The sequence below is a fragment of the Eptesicus fuscus genome, chromosome 13 (genome assembly GCF_027574615.1).
Source record: "Eptesicus fuscus isolate TK198812 chromosome 13, DD_ASM_mEF_20220401, whole genome shotgun sequence".
NCBI classification, from domain to species: domain Eukaryota; kingdom Metazoa; phylum Chordata; class Mammalia; order Chiroptera; family Vespertilionidae; genus Eptesicus; species Eptesicus fuscus.
In genome coordinates this window covers 41227291-41242633 of record NC_072485.1, presented here as the reverse complement: position 1 = coordinate 41242633, position 15343 = coordinate 41227291, and the positions used below count along the sequence as shown (strand labels likewise).

General features: G+C 36.6%; 1 protein-coding gene across 1 annotated transcript in view; it reads right to left on the bottom strand.

Annotated features, from left to right (window-relative positions):
* Nucleotides 1–15343, bottom strand: part of FCHSD2 (FCH and double SH3 domains 2) — a 201083-nt gene that overhangs the window by 101404 nt on the left and 84336 nt on the right. The window contains exons 5-6 of the mRNA XM_054724870.1: nucleotides 10904–11048; nucleotides 4764–4897 (exon numbers count right to left, since the gene is read on the bottom strand). Of these exons, the coding sequence (XP_054580845.1) occupies nucleotides 4764–4897; nucleotides 10904–11048 (279 nt within the window). The remainder of the gene's footprint in view (nucleotides 1–4763; nucleotides 4898–10903; nucleotides 11049–15343) is intronic.

The window sequence follows — 15343 nt, the reverse complement described above, 5'->3', positions numbered from 1 at the left end:
AAAATTATCAAATTTTATCATAAAGTGATTAAATATTATAACTACTAAATTTTTAAAAGTTACCCTTTTCCACAACACTATTTTAAAAGAGAACTAAAAAAATGGAAAACCAAGATCAGTGATTATTTTCCTTTATTTTACTACAGGAAGAATGTAATGTTACGGTGAAACAGGAAATAATGAGATTAATAAAATGAAATATCCTGAATGACAAAAAATCAACTAGATAAGTCCAATATAATGGTATTTGATAAAAAACAAGAGTCATCAAACTATAGGTAATGCCCATATTTTACAATTACTCATACTTTAGTTCCTACAAGGAAGCTTAAACCCAGGAATAACCAACCTATGGAGGCAAAGATTATCGGCTTTCAGGGCACTGTGTGATAGGCTGCAACAATGCCACGATGCAATCTAATATAATAAAATAGTAATACGCAAATTGACCGCACCTTCGCTACGCCCAAGCCATGCCCACCATCCAAAGCCACGCCCACCAGCCAATCAGGGTGAGTATGCAAATTACCCAACAAAGATGGCGGTTAATCTGCATACGCTGAGGGAGGGAGGAGTGAAGACTGAAGACAACTTAGAAGGAAGATGGAGGAAAAGCGGAAAGCAAGATGGCTGCCAGAGGGAAAGCCCGGGCGGGGCGGGGCGGGGCAGAACGCGGGTCGGGGCGGGGCAGAACGGGGCGGAGTGGGGTGGAGGGGCGGGGCGGGTGGCATCGGCGCGCGGGTGCAGGCGCGGCAGCTGCAACAGCGGCGGAAGCGGCAGCGCATGCGGCCGCTTGCAGGATTTTTCCTGCAAATGGGCTACTAGTCTACAGTATAATAGTGACCAGACTCTAGCAAGTCCTTAATTCCATTATTTCTCACATTAAAAGTTCTTGTTTGGGTGCCTGCCTATGTGCCCTCTTCACTCTTAATATAGCATTTGCAACACAATGAGAAAGTCCCTGGACTCTCTGCCCTATATGTTTGTTTGTTTTTATTAGTGCATGGATGTGCAATACTTTATTTTATAATCTCCTATTCTTGAACAGTTGGGTTATTTCCAACTTTTTGCTTTTATTTATTTATTTATTTATTTACACACACACACACACACACACACACACACAACACATATATTTTTTTCTTTATTGATTACGATATTACATATGTGTCCTTATCCCCCTATTGCCCCCCAACTCCCCCAACTCATGCCCTCACCACCCTGGTGTCTGTGTCCATTGGTTAAGCTTATATGCGTGCATAAAAGTCCTTTGGTTGATCTCTCCCCCTTACCCCCGCCATCCCCTAGCTTCCCTCTGAGATTTGACGGTCTGATCGATGCTTCTCTGTCTCTGGATCTGTTTTTGTTCATCAGTGTATGTTGCCCTATATGCGTTTTGTTCTGTTTTGTCTTCTCCCAACCTGGTGTCATGATTTCCCTCAATCCCTTTTAGTATGGGAGAGGAACCATAATCTAACAATTAGTAGTAAAAATATGTTGGCTTTACCCAAACAACCAGAGATAACAAGAAGAAAGTCAATAGACAACTGCTAAGAAACAATTAATACTCCTACAATCAGTAAAATGTGAAGCTGCAAAGTTTGTCTTGAATGCAGTGTCATGGTGATTGCCATGGAGAATTCAACACATGTGTTTGCAGCTTTGCCATGATATGAAGTACAGACCACAGGGCAAGCCAGTCCCTGCAGAACAAATGCGACGAGGATAGCAAAAGCAGCCTCTCACTTTTCTAATAAGAGAGAAACATTTAAAAAAAATTGGGTCCAAGATATTCCTGCTATTTTCTACCTTGCCATATTCATACTTCATGGGGGTTTGGTTTTTATCAATTATATTCGTATTCATTTTTATCTAGAAAAGCAAAGGCCACACACTTTAAAATTTTAGAGGGCCCATTCAGGTTTAAGAAAGACTGTTTTGGGGGTTCTCAATTATCCTTTTTTGTAGCCATTATCCAAATAGTCTGAGTTGTGTGTGGATTTTCCAATATAAGGTTTTAAATTTCTGGCTTCTGCTTCATTTATGAACCCTCATATAATTCTTGTATGGTACTAAAGTAGGTAATCGATAGAATAATACAGTCCCTGTCCTCAATGATTACTATCTAGAACAAATAAGTTATATATAATGAAATCTTCCTCATCTACCTTTTCAAATGTTAACATCACTTAGGGTTCCAACTCAACCTCCCATCTCATTTTATATATGATTTCATCTCTATACCTATCATCTGAAAGGCAATTAACCCCCAGATTCTCATCTGAGAATGAGTTATATGACTCCCTACCAAATACATTCACACCAATGGTCCCCAGGTTTTATAGAACCTTCATATCCAAATCGGAACTCACCTTTGCCTTCAAATGGTATCCCTCTTCCTTTGAGGTGCATATCTCTCCTAAAGTACACATCTCACCAACAGTCAAATTCATTTATCAAATTACATATAGTCCAGTTTTCACATCCCCATTCCTGATCTTCCTTTTCATCTTTACTTAGAAAAACCATATTCATTCTCCAAGACTCTGTCCAAACATCACTTCTATAAAGGTTTCCTTTTACATTAGGCAAAATGAATCTACTTTCCATGCTTACGTATTATCATACTAGAGGCCCGGTGCATGAAATTTGTGTACTGGGGGGGTGGGGGTGGGGAGGGTCTCTCAGCCCTGCTTGTGCCCGTCTCGCAGTCCAGCAGCCGTCAGTTGGACACCTTCAGCACTGCCACGGAGGTGGGAGAAGCTACCGCCACTGCCGCTGTGAGCCCAGCTTCTGGCTGAGCGGTGCTCCCCATGTAAGAGTGTCTGCCCCTCTGGTGGTCAGTGTGCATCATAGCAACCAGCTGTTCTGCCGTTCAGTCAATTTGCATATTAGCTTTTTATTATATAGGACAACTACTACAAATAAATTAGTTACTAGGTAAGTGACTTTAGGCACTTAGTTTCTTTAAGTTTACTGGGAATAAACAAATCATAAAATCACTTTTAAATATATTTGTCTTTAATTATAGGCTTTAAACTTCTTCAGGGCACAAAATTTAATCTTACTCATATCTGTACCCATAGCACCCAATATAAAGTAATTATTCAATAAACAAGTAGTGAGTGAGTAAAGATGAAAAGGCATTTCTTACTCTGAAGTTAATTTTCTAGAAAAGTTACACTCTGAACTAAAATGTCCAATTTCTGCCCTGGCTGGTTTGGCTCAATGGATAGAGTGTCGGCCTGCGGACAGAGGAGTCCTGGGTTCGATTCCGGTCAAGGGCACATGCCTGGGTTGCAGGCTTGATCCCCACTGGAGGAGGCACAGAAGGCAGCCAATCAATGATTCTCTTTCATCATTGATGTTTCTGTCTCTCTTTCCCTCTCCCTTCCTCTCTGAAATCAATAAAGATATTTTGGAAAGAAAAAAAAAAAGTCCAATTTGTATCCCCTTTGAATTTGGGCCATGTCAGAAGGCAGTTCCTTTCGATCAGCATCTGTGACCATTTGACCATGTCAAACCCACACTTCTCAGGAACAGCCTTCAACTATCCTCATTTTCACCCTGTAGGCCCTGCCTACAGGTATATAGGTATTTCTGTATGTGCTACAAATCAGTCAACTCTTTGTTCTAGAATCCCTTTGAATTTTAACAAACAAGTTCCATAACAGGATATTCCTAATGGAGATCACTTGATCTACAAAATTTTGATTCTTGTTGGGAAGATGGGTTCATTCCCTCTACAGGAAATATTTGTATGCTGACAAAAATAAAATAAGAAAGACAATACTTTAAATCAGGGAAACAGTAAATAGTAAATATATTTCCCATACTTTATGACTATTCAATTACCATCCCTCGGTAGTACATATACTTCCCAGGAGTCCTTAAATTTTCACAAGATACTTAGGAGACTGTTTAATTTCTTGCAGATAAAAACATATTAGGAAGACACCCCCCACACCTTACTAGTCTATACAAGTGTTCATAGCCTTTCTGATTTCATGACTCAGAGTTCAGACCCCTAGATTTTGCATCAGTGAGCACTGAGTGGGAGTCTTAGCTCTCCTCACAGACCTCTTCAGAGTCCCATTCTAGGATACAGGCTTATTTTTTCTTAAAAACTATCTTTTCTCAAGTTGTCATTGCAACTCTACTGCTTGCTTCATTAGCTCTTGCTATTACCAAATGCCAGTTCCTTCTTTTCCTAATTATTCTCAAAAGAATGAATTTGTAAATCACAAATACGGATGTAAAATTCACAAAGTTGCTGAAGCAGACATAAAAAAAAGTATACATATTAGAATTTCACATAAGAGGAAAACTGTGCCAGAGGCAGGGTCTCTACACTGAGGTCAGTGTCCGTGTTCACGTGATGTGTCCATGGTCCCTCCCTCAATGACATGCTGAGGACCAGGGATTTCCAACTACAACTGACTTAGAGTCTAGCATGAGAAAAATAAGGCTCTGAAACCCTGATATTCAGACACCATACCAACTTTAACTAGACTTTTGCTAAGATTTCAATACAATATTCATCTTCTTTAGTGTAAAAAGTGACTAATCAAATCTTCTCATTTGGCTATATGAAGTAAAATCAGCTAATATAAAAGAAAATTTTGATCTGAAGTACTCTTATAGGTCAGATGAAACCAACATAACCTAAGAATGAGTCTATGCCCAGTATTAATAGAAAACAAAGGATTGGCAAAAATAACATTTATTTGCATAATCACTTTTTCACAAATTCTAAAACATACTTTGCCTCGATGTCAGCTTTCTCTCGTACTGCATGAGCCATCTGTTCAGTCTCAAAGTACTTCTTTTTGCCTTTAGCTAAATCTTTCACTGTCTCTTGTAATTCAGTTTGGATCTTTGTCAACTGGTCCACACACTGTAAAATAAAGAGTTCAATTATTACGATTTTATTTTCAGGCTTACATAAATTAGTTTGTCCCAAGGACTGTGCACTATCCCCTTAGGATGGAAACCCAGGAGAAGAATCAGCACTCCTGGACTCCCTCAAATTGCAAATCAAGATCCAGTGAACAGCTGCTGACACTCCCACTTAAAGCAATGTATGATACAGTGTCACAGTTTGCTGAACAACTTTGTCCTGGAAAATAACCTCTGAGTGCTGATGACTGACAATGCATTATGCTTAGCACTTTATGGGCATTTTTACATTTAGTCCTTGAAACAACTCAGTGATCAAATTATTCATATGATTAGTCCCATTTTAAGATGGGGATACAAATAGGTTAAATAATTTACCCTAAGTCATACAGTGAGGAAGTAATTATACCATTTACCATATAAACTATTATGGTATCTATTCCAGTTTTGTGATAACCACGTTTTTAAGGTCTAATATAGAGATACTTTATCTTAAAATAGTAAGCTTTTAAAAATGTTGACATATCATTTACTTAATATATAACTCACCTTTTTAAAAGTATATAATGCAGTGGTTTTTAGTATATCCACAAGGATGTAAAACCATTATCACTAGTTCCAGAACATTTTAAACAACCAAAAACAAAAAAACAACAACAAAAAAAACTCGATACATTTACAAGTAACTCCCCATTTCCCCCTACCATAGCCCCTGCAACCACTAATCTACTTTCTGTTTCTATGAATTTCCTATTCCGGATATTTCTTATCAATGGGATCATAAAATATATGGCCTTATATGTCTCATTTCTTTCACTTAGCATAATGTTTTTAGGGTTCATCTATGTAATACCAAGCATTGATGCTTCTACACTTTTAATGGCTGAATAATATTTCATTGTAAAGATATAGTACTTAAATAGTAAGGTTTTTTTATCTTGCAGAAAAATCTTTCTTTCTCCTTAATTTTAAGTTCTTATCACATACAAACCTCTTGTTTAATAAATAATACCATGACAACCTGACAATCCCAGAGAGAAGTAATAAACATTCCAATAATGCCATGTTTGCAGGTGTGAAGAGCTGAGAGAATGCTCCATGGCTACAATTAGATATTAAGAACACAAACTGAAGCATGGTCTGAAAGATACAATTGTGTTTCATGGGAAAATGAAATCAATTATTTAAAAGAGGAACCAGGAGTAAGGCATATATGTCTATAATGTTCATCCAAACAAGCTTGGTCTCAGAAAAACTAATCAATGAAGGGAAGCCCAAGAGTCCTATAGTGATATATACACAACGAAAGGGTCTGCTAATCTATTTTGAGAGGAAACTAAACATAGTAGGTCAAAGGTTTTCCAGGGGACTACAACCATGGGGATAGGGTCTCAGTATATCCACACAAATTGAATACCATGGGTACCTATACATGAGCACATATGCACACGCACACACACACATGCGCGTGCACACACACACACACACACACAGCCACTCCTTACTTCCAATCCTTTGAAGAACAAGACAGCTCTCCTCAGTCATGGGTGACTAAACATCTAATGAAGATTACTTAATTCATTTTCATCTACCGTATAAAAGGGTATTAATTAGAGCTACCATATAACCCAATAATCCCTTCTCTGGGTATCTACCTGAAAAATTTGAAAATATTTATTTGTAAAGATATATGTAACCCTATGTTCACTGCAGCATTACTCACAGTAGACAATACGCGGAAACAACCTAAGTGTCCTTCGATGGATGACTGGATAAACCTGATGTGGTACATATGTATAATGGGATATACTCAGCCATAACAAAGGATAAAATACTAACATTTGAGATAATCTGGATGGATTTTGAGAGTATCACACTAAGTGAAATAAGCCAGGAAGAACAGTACAAGAACCATATGATTTCATTCATATGTGGGATATAAAAGAAAGCAACAAATGAACAAATAAAATAAGCTAACTCGTAGACACAGACAAGAGTATGGTGGTTACCAGAGGGGAAGAGGCTGGGTGAAGAGGGTAAAGGAGATCAAATATATGGTGACAGAAGGAGACTAGACTTTGGGTGGTGAGCACACAATGCGATATGCAGATGATGCACCAAGAACTGTACACTTGAAACTTACCTAAATATTACTGAACAATGCCACCCAAAAGGCTACTATTTTCTATATGTACCACAGTATCAGATGCACTGTGATAGTTCATATCTTTAAAAAGATTCTCAAAACTCTTACAAAACTCTGGTTGATTCTATTCCTACTTGCTTTTTCCCCTTTACATATGTTTCTAAGATACTAGTTATTAAACTACTAGTGATAGCCTATGTTTACACTGAAGAGATCGCTTGTAATCCTTTCTTCCCCTACAACCAAATGTTCTCCATCACCCAAGTGAACTATTTCAAGTCAGAGTAATTAGGGTTCTTCTTCAAAGGAAAGTGCTCTCTATGTAGCAAAATACCAAAAATATTTATTTTTTTAAAAAGTCATCAAACTTAATTTGCAAATGAAAAGATTACCTAGGGTTTTCTTTCCAACTTCTAAAATAAATTTCGTCTGTGGGAATCCATTTTTCTGGGGTGGACTAAGTTATATACTTAAAAAGAAGCTTAATGTTGCCTATGTTAAGGAAAGCCCAGCTCTCCCCCAAGAGTTATCAGCACTGAGCAGACAGAATTGAGTGTATAAGTTTACATTAAGGCTAAGGGATCATATAAAATGACGACAAACTTGGATATTATAATTTAGATCGTAGTAAAAAATTTTTTAAAAGTATGACCTCTGAGTATGACACAGAAAGAATATGACACAGAAGGATTACAAGCGATCTCTTAGATGGAGATAGGACAGGTGGGCTTGCTAATAACTTGAAAGCAGAAATAAAAATTAAAGTAACTTGGGCCAATACATCCAAGTCCTACAAACTAATAGGTTCTCTGACCTAGTAGTCATGTCCTGGAAATTTACCCTAAAAAAATAACTTAAAAGAACAAAGTTAACGTTTATTGCAGATTATTGGTATGATTAAACAGAGGAAATAAAGTAGCATAAATGAAAAATTCATTCAGAAATAATAAAAAATAAGCATAAAGGTTGTATAGAAATATGAGGAGTTTCAGTCAAGATGGAGGCATGGGTTAACACGATACTAGGAACCTCCATAATTACATCAAAATTACAACTAAATTAGAGAACAACCCTCATTCAGAACACCTGAAATATGGCTGAACAGAAGTCCTACAACTAAGAATATAAAGGAAAAGCCATATCAAGATGGGTAGGAGGGGCAGGGATACCGAATGGGCTGGTCCTACACCATGTGTGGTGGTTAAAAATCAGGAGAAATATCTCAACTTCAGAGGTCCTCCGCTAAGGAGCGAAGGGTCCCTGGGGCCCCACATCAGAACCTCCAACCTGGGGAAAAGTTTCAGCGCCAGGAAGAAAAGTCCCTATAACTTCTAGCTGTAAAAGCCAGTGGGGATTGAGGCTGAGGCAGACAAAGGTTGGCTGGAGTCCCAGGCAGTTCCTCTTAAAGGGCCCAGACTCACTTGCTCTGAGCTCCAGTGCTGGGGCAGCAGCTCCAAAGGCACCAGGGGAAGAACTGAATTGTCTGACTTCAGGGCAAGGGCTCAGGGGCAGCTTTCTCCCAGACAGCAGTGCTGGAAGAGGCCATTGTTCCTTTTCTGAGCCCTAACTCCACAGAGCCACCCGGCAGGCCCCATATCTGAGTATCCATCAACTAGGCTTACAATCAATGTTCACCCCAACCTGGTGATTCCCTGAGACCCTGACCCACCCAACTTGTGGGCCCACCCAAGCTATTACTAGTGGCTTTGCCATACAAACAGCTTCTCTTGGCTCATGCTTCAGACTTTTCTAAAATCTCCCAAATTAGCAGCATCTGGCCTCTGTGTGCTCCTAATTCCTGCTAAGTGGCCTCAGGCCTAGCACTAGTGGTAGCCAGCCTGAGAAGAAAAAGAAAATGTAGATGGTTTAGTTGTTCCTATATGGAGTTAGTTGTCATAAAGTTTGGGAGGTACAACTGGAGAAGCCAATTGCAGTGGCCATCTGCTGCTTTTGTTTGTGAATGTTCTTTGGGAATCCATCTCCATTTTCCTTTGGAGAATCTCTCTCCCCATTTTTAGTCCATGTAGTTTATATGAGGATTGTAACTCCTGACTGGAGTGGGTGGGCTGTGAGCCAAGATAACCCAATGAGTTTCAATTCTGGTGGTTTTGTTGGAACTACTAGGAAAATGGAAAACATGGAATGGCTAGCTATAAGATTTTAAAATCTGGCACTTTGGGGGCCACCTTGTGGAGAGAGTTGCTAAAGAATGAAGCCATTGGAAAAAGCAGAGCTAATGGATGGGAAGAAAAACTAAATTCTAATATCATTATTTGAGCACCTGGATCCACCCCACCTGGATTCCATCGATGTTGAAATTTATAAGCGAATACATTTTCATCTTGGCTTAAACCAGTTTGAAGTTGGTTTGTGTCATTTATAATCTCAGTCCTGACAGTTATGCCTAATATGTACCTAATGTTTAACAATTGCTTACATGAAACATAACATGATTATCAGCTATAATATAAAACAAGTTAATTCACATATAAGGGCTTGTCAAATCTCACTAAACATTCTTTGCTAAGGAATGTTGGTTACATTCAGGTCAGAGACTATTCTACCAATGGAAGAAAAAAAAGTAAAAGAGGTAAACTCTTTCAAAATATTCTGGTAGTGAAAAAGGTGGAACATTCCAGTAATTCAATTAGATTTGTTGAGTGCACTGGCTATTTGAAACATGGTATTGCCAGTTAGGAAGTTACAAGAGTATTCATTTTCTGTCTTTTCTCAGCATGCACAAATGGATATATATATATATATATATATATATATATATATATATATATATATATATATATATACACATTCAAAATATTTACTTTAAAATCAAAAGCACTGTTTGGTCAGTGGTTATATAATTTATTCACCATATTGTTGTAAAAAAGGTCTTTGATCAAAGATAAAACAAATGCATTCTTATAACATCTGTTAAGATCAACTGATATTATCTGACTGCTCAAAAGAGATTAAAATTTTATATACACACAACATACACTTAACATAGTTATTATGCTTTGACAAAAAGGAAGAATAGTTTTTGTTGCTTTTTGTTTGTACAAAAGTTCTGAAAATCCAACTGACAATTAGAATCAAAATACTGGATGGCTTTAAAACATTATATTCTTTTTTTTTTTAAACATTATATTCTTAAATAATTACCTTAATATTTTCTAAAGTACTGATATTTTCATTAGAAAAATTTAATTTCTTAGGTATCATGATAATCCCTATTTTTATAACTCTATTTCCAAAAATGACACAATTCAATCATCTATTTTCAATAGCAAGCCTTTCATAAAAATCACATTTAATAATGATTTTTCTGTGAATTTTTAATTTCTGCATAATCAAAGAAAGATCTATTCGAAAACTTTTACTTTTACATAATCTATATAATTAAACTTTAGAGCATATCATTTTTGGTAATAACTTTATATTTTGTCAAAAAGTGTCAACTTCTTTTAAATCATTATGCAAAATGGCTTTAATTGAAACTATGTTGAATTTTTTTAAGACTCAGTGAGATTAATAAATTTTAACTATTTTAATATACACCAAACTATACCAATGTTGTAAAACTAAGATCTATTTACTTAAGCTAAGTTGAAAATTAATATTTAAGTATTTACAGAACTTTAAGAATGTCCAGATTAAATTTACACTCACCATTGTCAGTTAATAAAACACAGTAGTTAGAAAGTACTTGTTGTAATCAGAAAACCGTGTTGAAATCAGAATCGTGACCAAATAGGAAAGCTCCAAGTATTAAATGCAATTTAATATAATCTTGCAGATTACAAATATAACACTGAGATATTAAAATGCATATAATAAAAGAACAAATAGAAACAATACCCTTTTTAGTTGCTGTTCTTTTAAGCTTCTCACTGTCCTTGCAGGCTCAGAAATGAAGTTTTTATAGTTTTCACATATATTGATCCGAGACTGGGCTACCTGCATTGTTCCCTCGAGAAAAGATTTCCAAACAGGATACATGCTCCTAAGTTCAAAGAGGGACAGAAAAGCATTAGGTAGGGAAGAGAAAAGTTGTCTAACCTTTTTCTTACGGGTTAACACTGACAAACAGAAAGAATGTTGTCTTTATAGTTAAAAGTGTATTTATACTGGTTTATAGGGAGCACTATTTTTAGAATACGTAAGTAGAAACACCGCATATACTCTATCTCTCTATGGCTTAACAATTGGCTGCTTTTACTAGTTATTCAGATTACTGGTGTAAAGTGATACAAGGATTGCAATTCCAGACAAAGCTAACACTATAAAAATCAGTCAATAATTCAGCCTGTAGGACTTTCATAGTCTCAGGGTCATCATTATGAATATCAAGTGTCATTATTTCAACAAGGTATTTTCTTAATTTTATAGATGAAGTAACTGAGACTCAGATTTAGAGAATTAAATCACACAAGAATGCAGCAGTACTGAAATACAGATGAAGGTTAGGTACATTCTATTTGAACTACATCATTATTACTCTCTCACACAAACTGATGCAGCTAGTGGGGGTGGAGAACAACTGCTCGTGTGCTGGAGAAGTCTATCTGTCTGACAAAAGAAGTCTATGGTATCATTGCTTAACATCTATTTCTCTGTTGTAATAATGCGTAGCCAGCATCACACTGTGGCTTGGCGTCATTTCAAGCAAATCCCATTACCTTTGCTTGATAAATGTGCTCAGCAATCTCTTGGTAAAGTCAAATAATTATTCACCTGTGTTTTTTTTTTTAGCCAACTTCCTTTTCAAACCTTCTCTTCTCCTTTGCTAAATGCCTTAGCCAGTTCTAGTATGACCTTACACTATCAACATATTTTATAACATATCAGAATAATGGATGGTAATTTGTTTTATAAAATGAGATACATGCACTGATAGACTACAACATTCATCTCCTCAGATTTCCTTTCCTATGCCACGTGGATTTTCGACTACAGCAATGTATAGGGCCATATGCTACATAAAATGCTAGCTGGGGAGGGTCCAATGGATGATTTGTGAAAACAAAAGAAATATTAGCTGGGCCCCTATCGTAATTAGAACTAAAAAAAACTTGAAACTATTTTTCAACCAAGGAAACAATTAATTTGTGTAAAGAATTAGTTTTTGTAACATGTCAAATGAATCGGTTTAGATGGAAATATTCATTTATTTAGATAAAAAATAAATAAATGAATCTTTGGAAGAAAGATTCAGTGTAACGTGCTAGCAAAAACTATCAGCATAAAAGCACTGATGGAGTTAAAGAACAGCAAAATCAATTTCCTCTAAGGCCTTACTGCATGACAATCAATGCAACCTGGGTGTGAACTCACACAGGACCTCCAAAGCAGTCCAAATAACTGATTTCCTCAAAGAATCAAAAGCTCAGCACTATGTTTTTATAATCTATTAATTTATATTAAAATACATTTTAAAATCCTAATAAAAATGAGAAAACACATATTTTGTTAATCTCACACAAAAATAGGTATAATTTTAATTCATTCACACCAGACTGCTATTGTGTTGGCTGTTGTCACTTTTTAAATTTAACAATCTAAGGGAAAAGCGGTCAGTGCCCCTGACTAAATAGTCAGGCACTGCATGTTTTAAAATTTTTTGCGGCGCATCCGTGTGCTGCAGCACACCAGTTGAAAAACGCTGACCTAGATGACTGTTGTTCATCCTTCAAATCTTGGCTTAAATGCAGCTTCCTTAGGAAAGTCTTTTATGATCACCACCAAGCCGACCCACAAACTCAGTCACTAAGACCCTCTCTGTTATTTGTTCACTTGTCTTGAGCATTTTTCCTTCAATTATAAACAGTGTTATGTCATTGTTTAAAGTCTGTCCTTCTCACTATAGTGAAAATTTCATGAAGGCAGGGGTGTATGTCTTTTTCACTATTATATTCCTAGGACCTAGCACATGGCCTACCATTTAGAAAGATTATAATAATTATGCAATGAATGAAAAAAAGAAATGGATGAATATATAAATTCATTTTATAATACTGTACAATGAGGCCTATACAATAAAAAAAATCTTTTCATTATACAGTTTAAAAGGAGATCTTTATAGAGTAACAGATCTACAGGAGGCAATCATATTCTCAACAATGAGATACCATGGGAAACACAGAATTCAGTTACTAGTCTGTCAGAAGACTTGGGTTCAAGTTCTAGTTTAAGCAATATAATCATATGTAACTTTTCACTTTACTTTCAGTTCCCCAACTGGCAAACAAAGCAATAACAAAAATACCTGCACAATGTAACTCACAGGGCTATTTTAACAATTAAATGCAAACGATGTGGCACACAGATTCTTTTAAATGAATAAATAGCAACAGTAGCAGAATTGTAAAAGAGAAGCACTTCTTGTTAACACAGTAGTGGTAGTTCTAAGCTAGTGGTGTTTTTCATTCTGATTGGGGAAAAATAATAATGGCTTGTAGAGTGATTTAAATTTTTTTATCTTATTTCACTATACGTTATGTTCACTTATACCACTTCATATAAGTAATTGTGAAGCAGAAGGAAAAGTATCAAGCATGTATGGTATTTTACTATTCTGCTCAGGTCAGGAAATGAGGCTCAAAATTACAAAAGAAAGGAAAGAAATTATTTTAAGAACCTATCACATGCTAGTCACTAAGTCATGTAGTTTACATTTATCATACCATTTAATCAGCATGATAACTTCGTAAGATAGGCATTATCTCCATTTTGCAGGAACATTTTGCAGGAAAAAAAAGTAAGACTTAGAAAGGTTGTGAAATTTTTCTAAGGCTATCCACTTGGAAATTGCACTCCCATGGTCATAACCTAGACTTTGCCATTACCAACAACTACCTCTTTGCTCTAACTCCAATTTAATTATCTATTTGCTGACCAATAACTCCTGTTAGCCCTCATTCCCTTTAGGATTTTGACTCTTAACAATTACTCAACCCCATCAGAACACCCACAATCCATTTGATCCTACCCCCTTCCCACAGTCTCTCAAACCTGTCATGATCTCCTTTCTCAGCTCCTTAACCTGCCTGGCTTCATGTCCACCATTACAATTACTTCCTCATGTACACTCTTACTGCCCTCGACCCCTCTTTTTTTCATCATTATAATCCACAAGTTCCAACACTGGTTAAATCCAAAATCCTGTTTATATCATATCGATGTCTGTGCAGCAGAACGTTGCTGAGAAAACCATAATCATGCTGCTTGTTCTCACTATAAATTGATGTCAATAAATTCTACTAGCGCCTCAGTGCACCCAGCAATCCTCTATTCCTCTAATCCACTTATTATCTCACTCTTCTAGATAACTATTTTCTACCTTCTCCTCTCATCTCAAACCCAGGCACAGAAATATAGCACCACACATCAAGCAGATTCTAGAAATGTGATAAGTTCATAATCTAAGATTAATTTATACAGTAACTGATAACAAGGAAAAAGCATGGTGTTTAATAAATAAGTATTCATCCTGGCCGGTGTGGCTCAGTGATTGAGCATCGGTCCATGAAGAAGGTCACGGCTTGATTCTTAGTGGGGGCTCATGCCTGGGTTATGGTCTCAACCCCTAGTGGGGGGCGTGCAGGGAGCAGCCGATTAAATGATTCCCTCGCATCACTGATGTTTCTATCTCTCTCTCCCTTACTCTCTGAAATCAACAAAAACATATTTTAAATAAATAAATAAATAAATAAATAAATAAATAAATAAATAGCATTCGGGTATTGTTGTTCTCGGTAGGAGGGGAGAGTATCCTGAGCCTAGGCAACCAGGAAGGCAGGGAGGATGACTGACTGAAGTTCAGCTGAGGTGTGATATGAACTGCAATACAACTGCAGCTTGATGTGCCCAAGGGTTGGGAACCAAGGATGAATGGAGAAATGGCAGACAAGGACAGAAAGGTAATTTGGAGCCAGGTTTCTCCATGGCTTTGAATATTTAAAAATTTTTATTTTATTTTATTTTATCCTATTGGGAAGGAGAAACAATAGAAGATTTTCAAGCCAGGGAGTAACAGTAGGCCTACAGATAGTTAGTGGTATTGTAACAAATGAAATTGTGAAAAGCAACGATCAAGCAGAGAAGCAGCAACTTAACATTCTTAAAAACAACAACAATATAAAAAGATCTAGAAAGAAGTGAAAGTTGGAGGCAGCTGACGTTTTGGTTCCCAAGATTGAAGACTTGATAAAGCATATGATCATTACTAGTTTATAGGCAATATTTAGAGATAGGGATATAAAGAGTACTTAAAGCCGTCACTAGAGAACTGAGGGAACT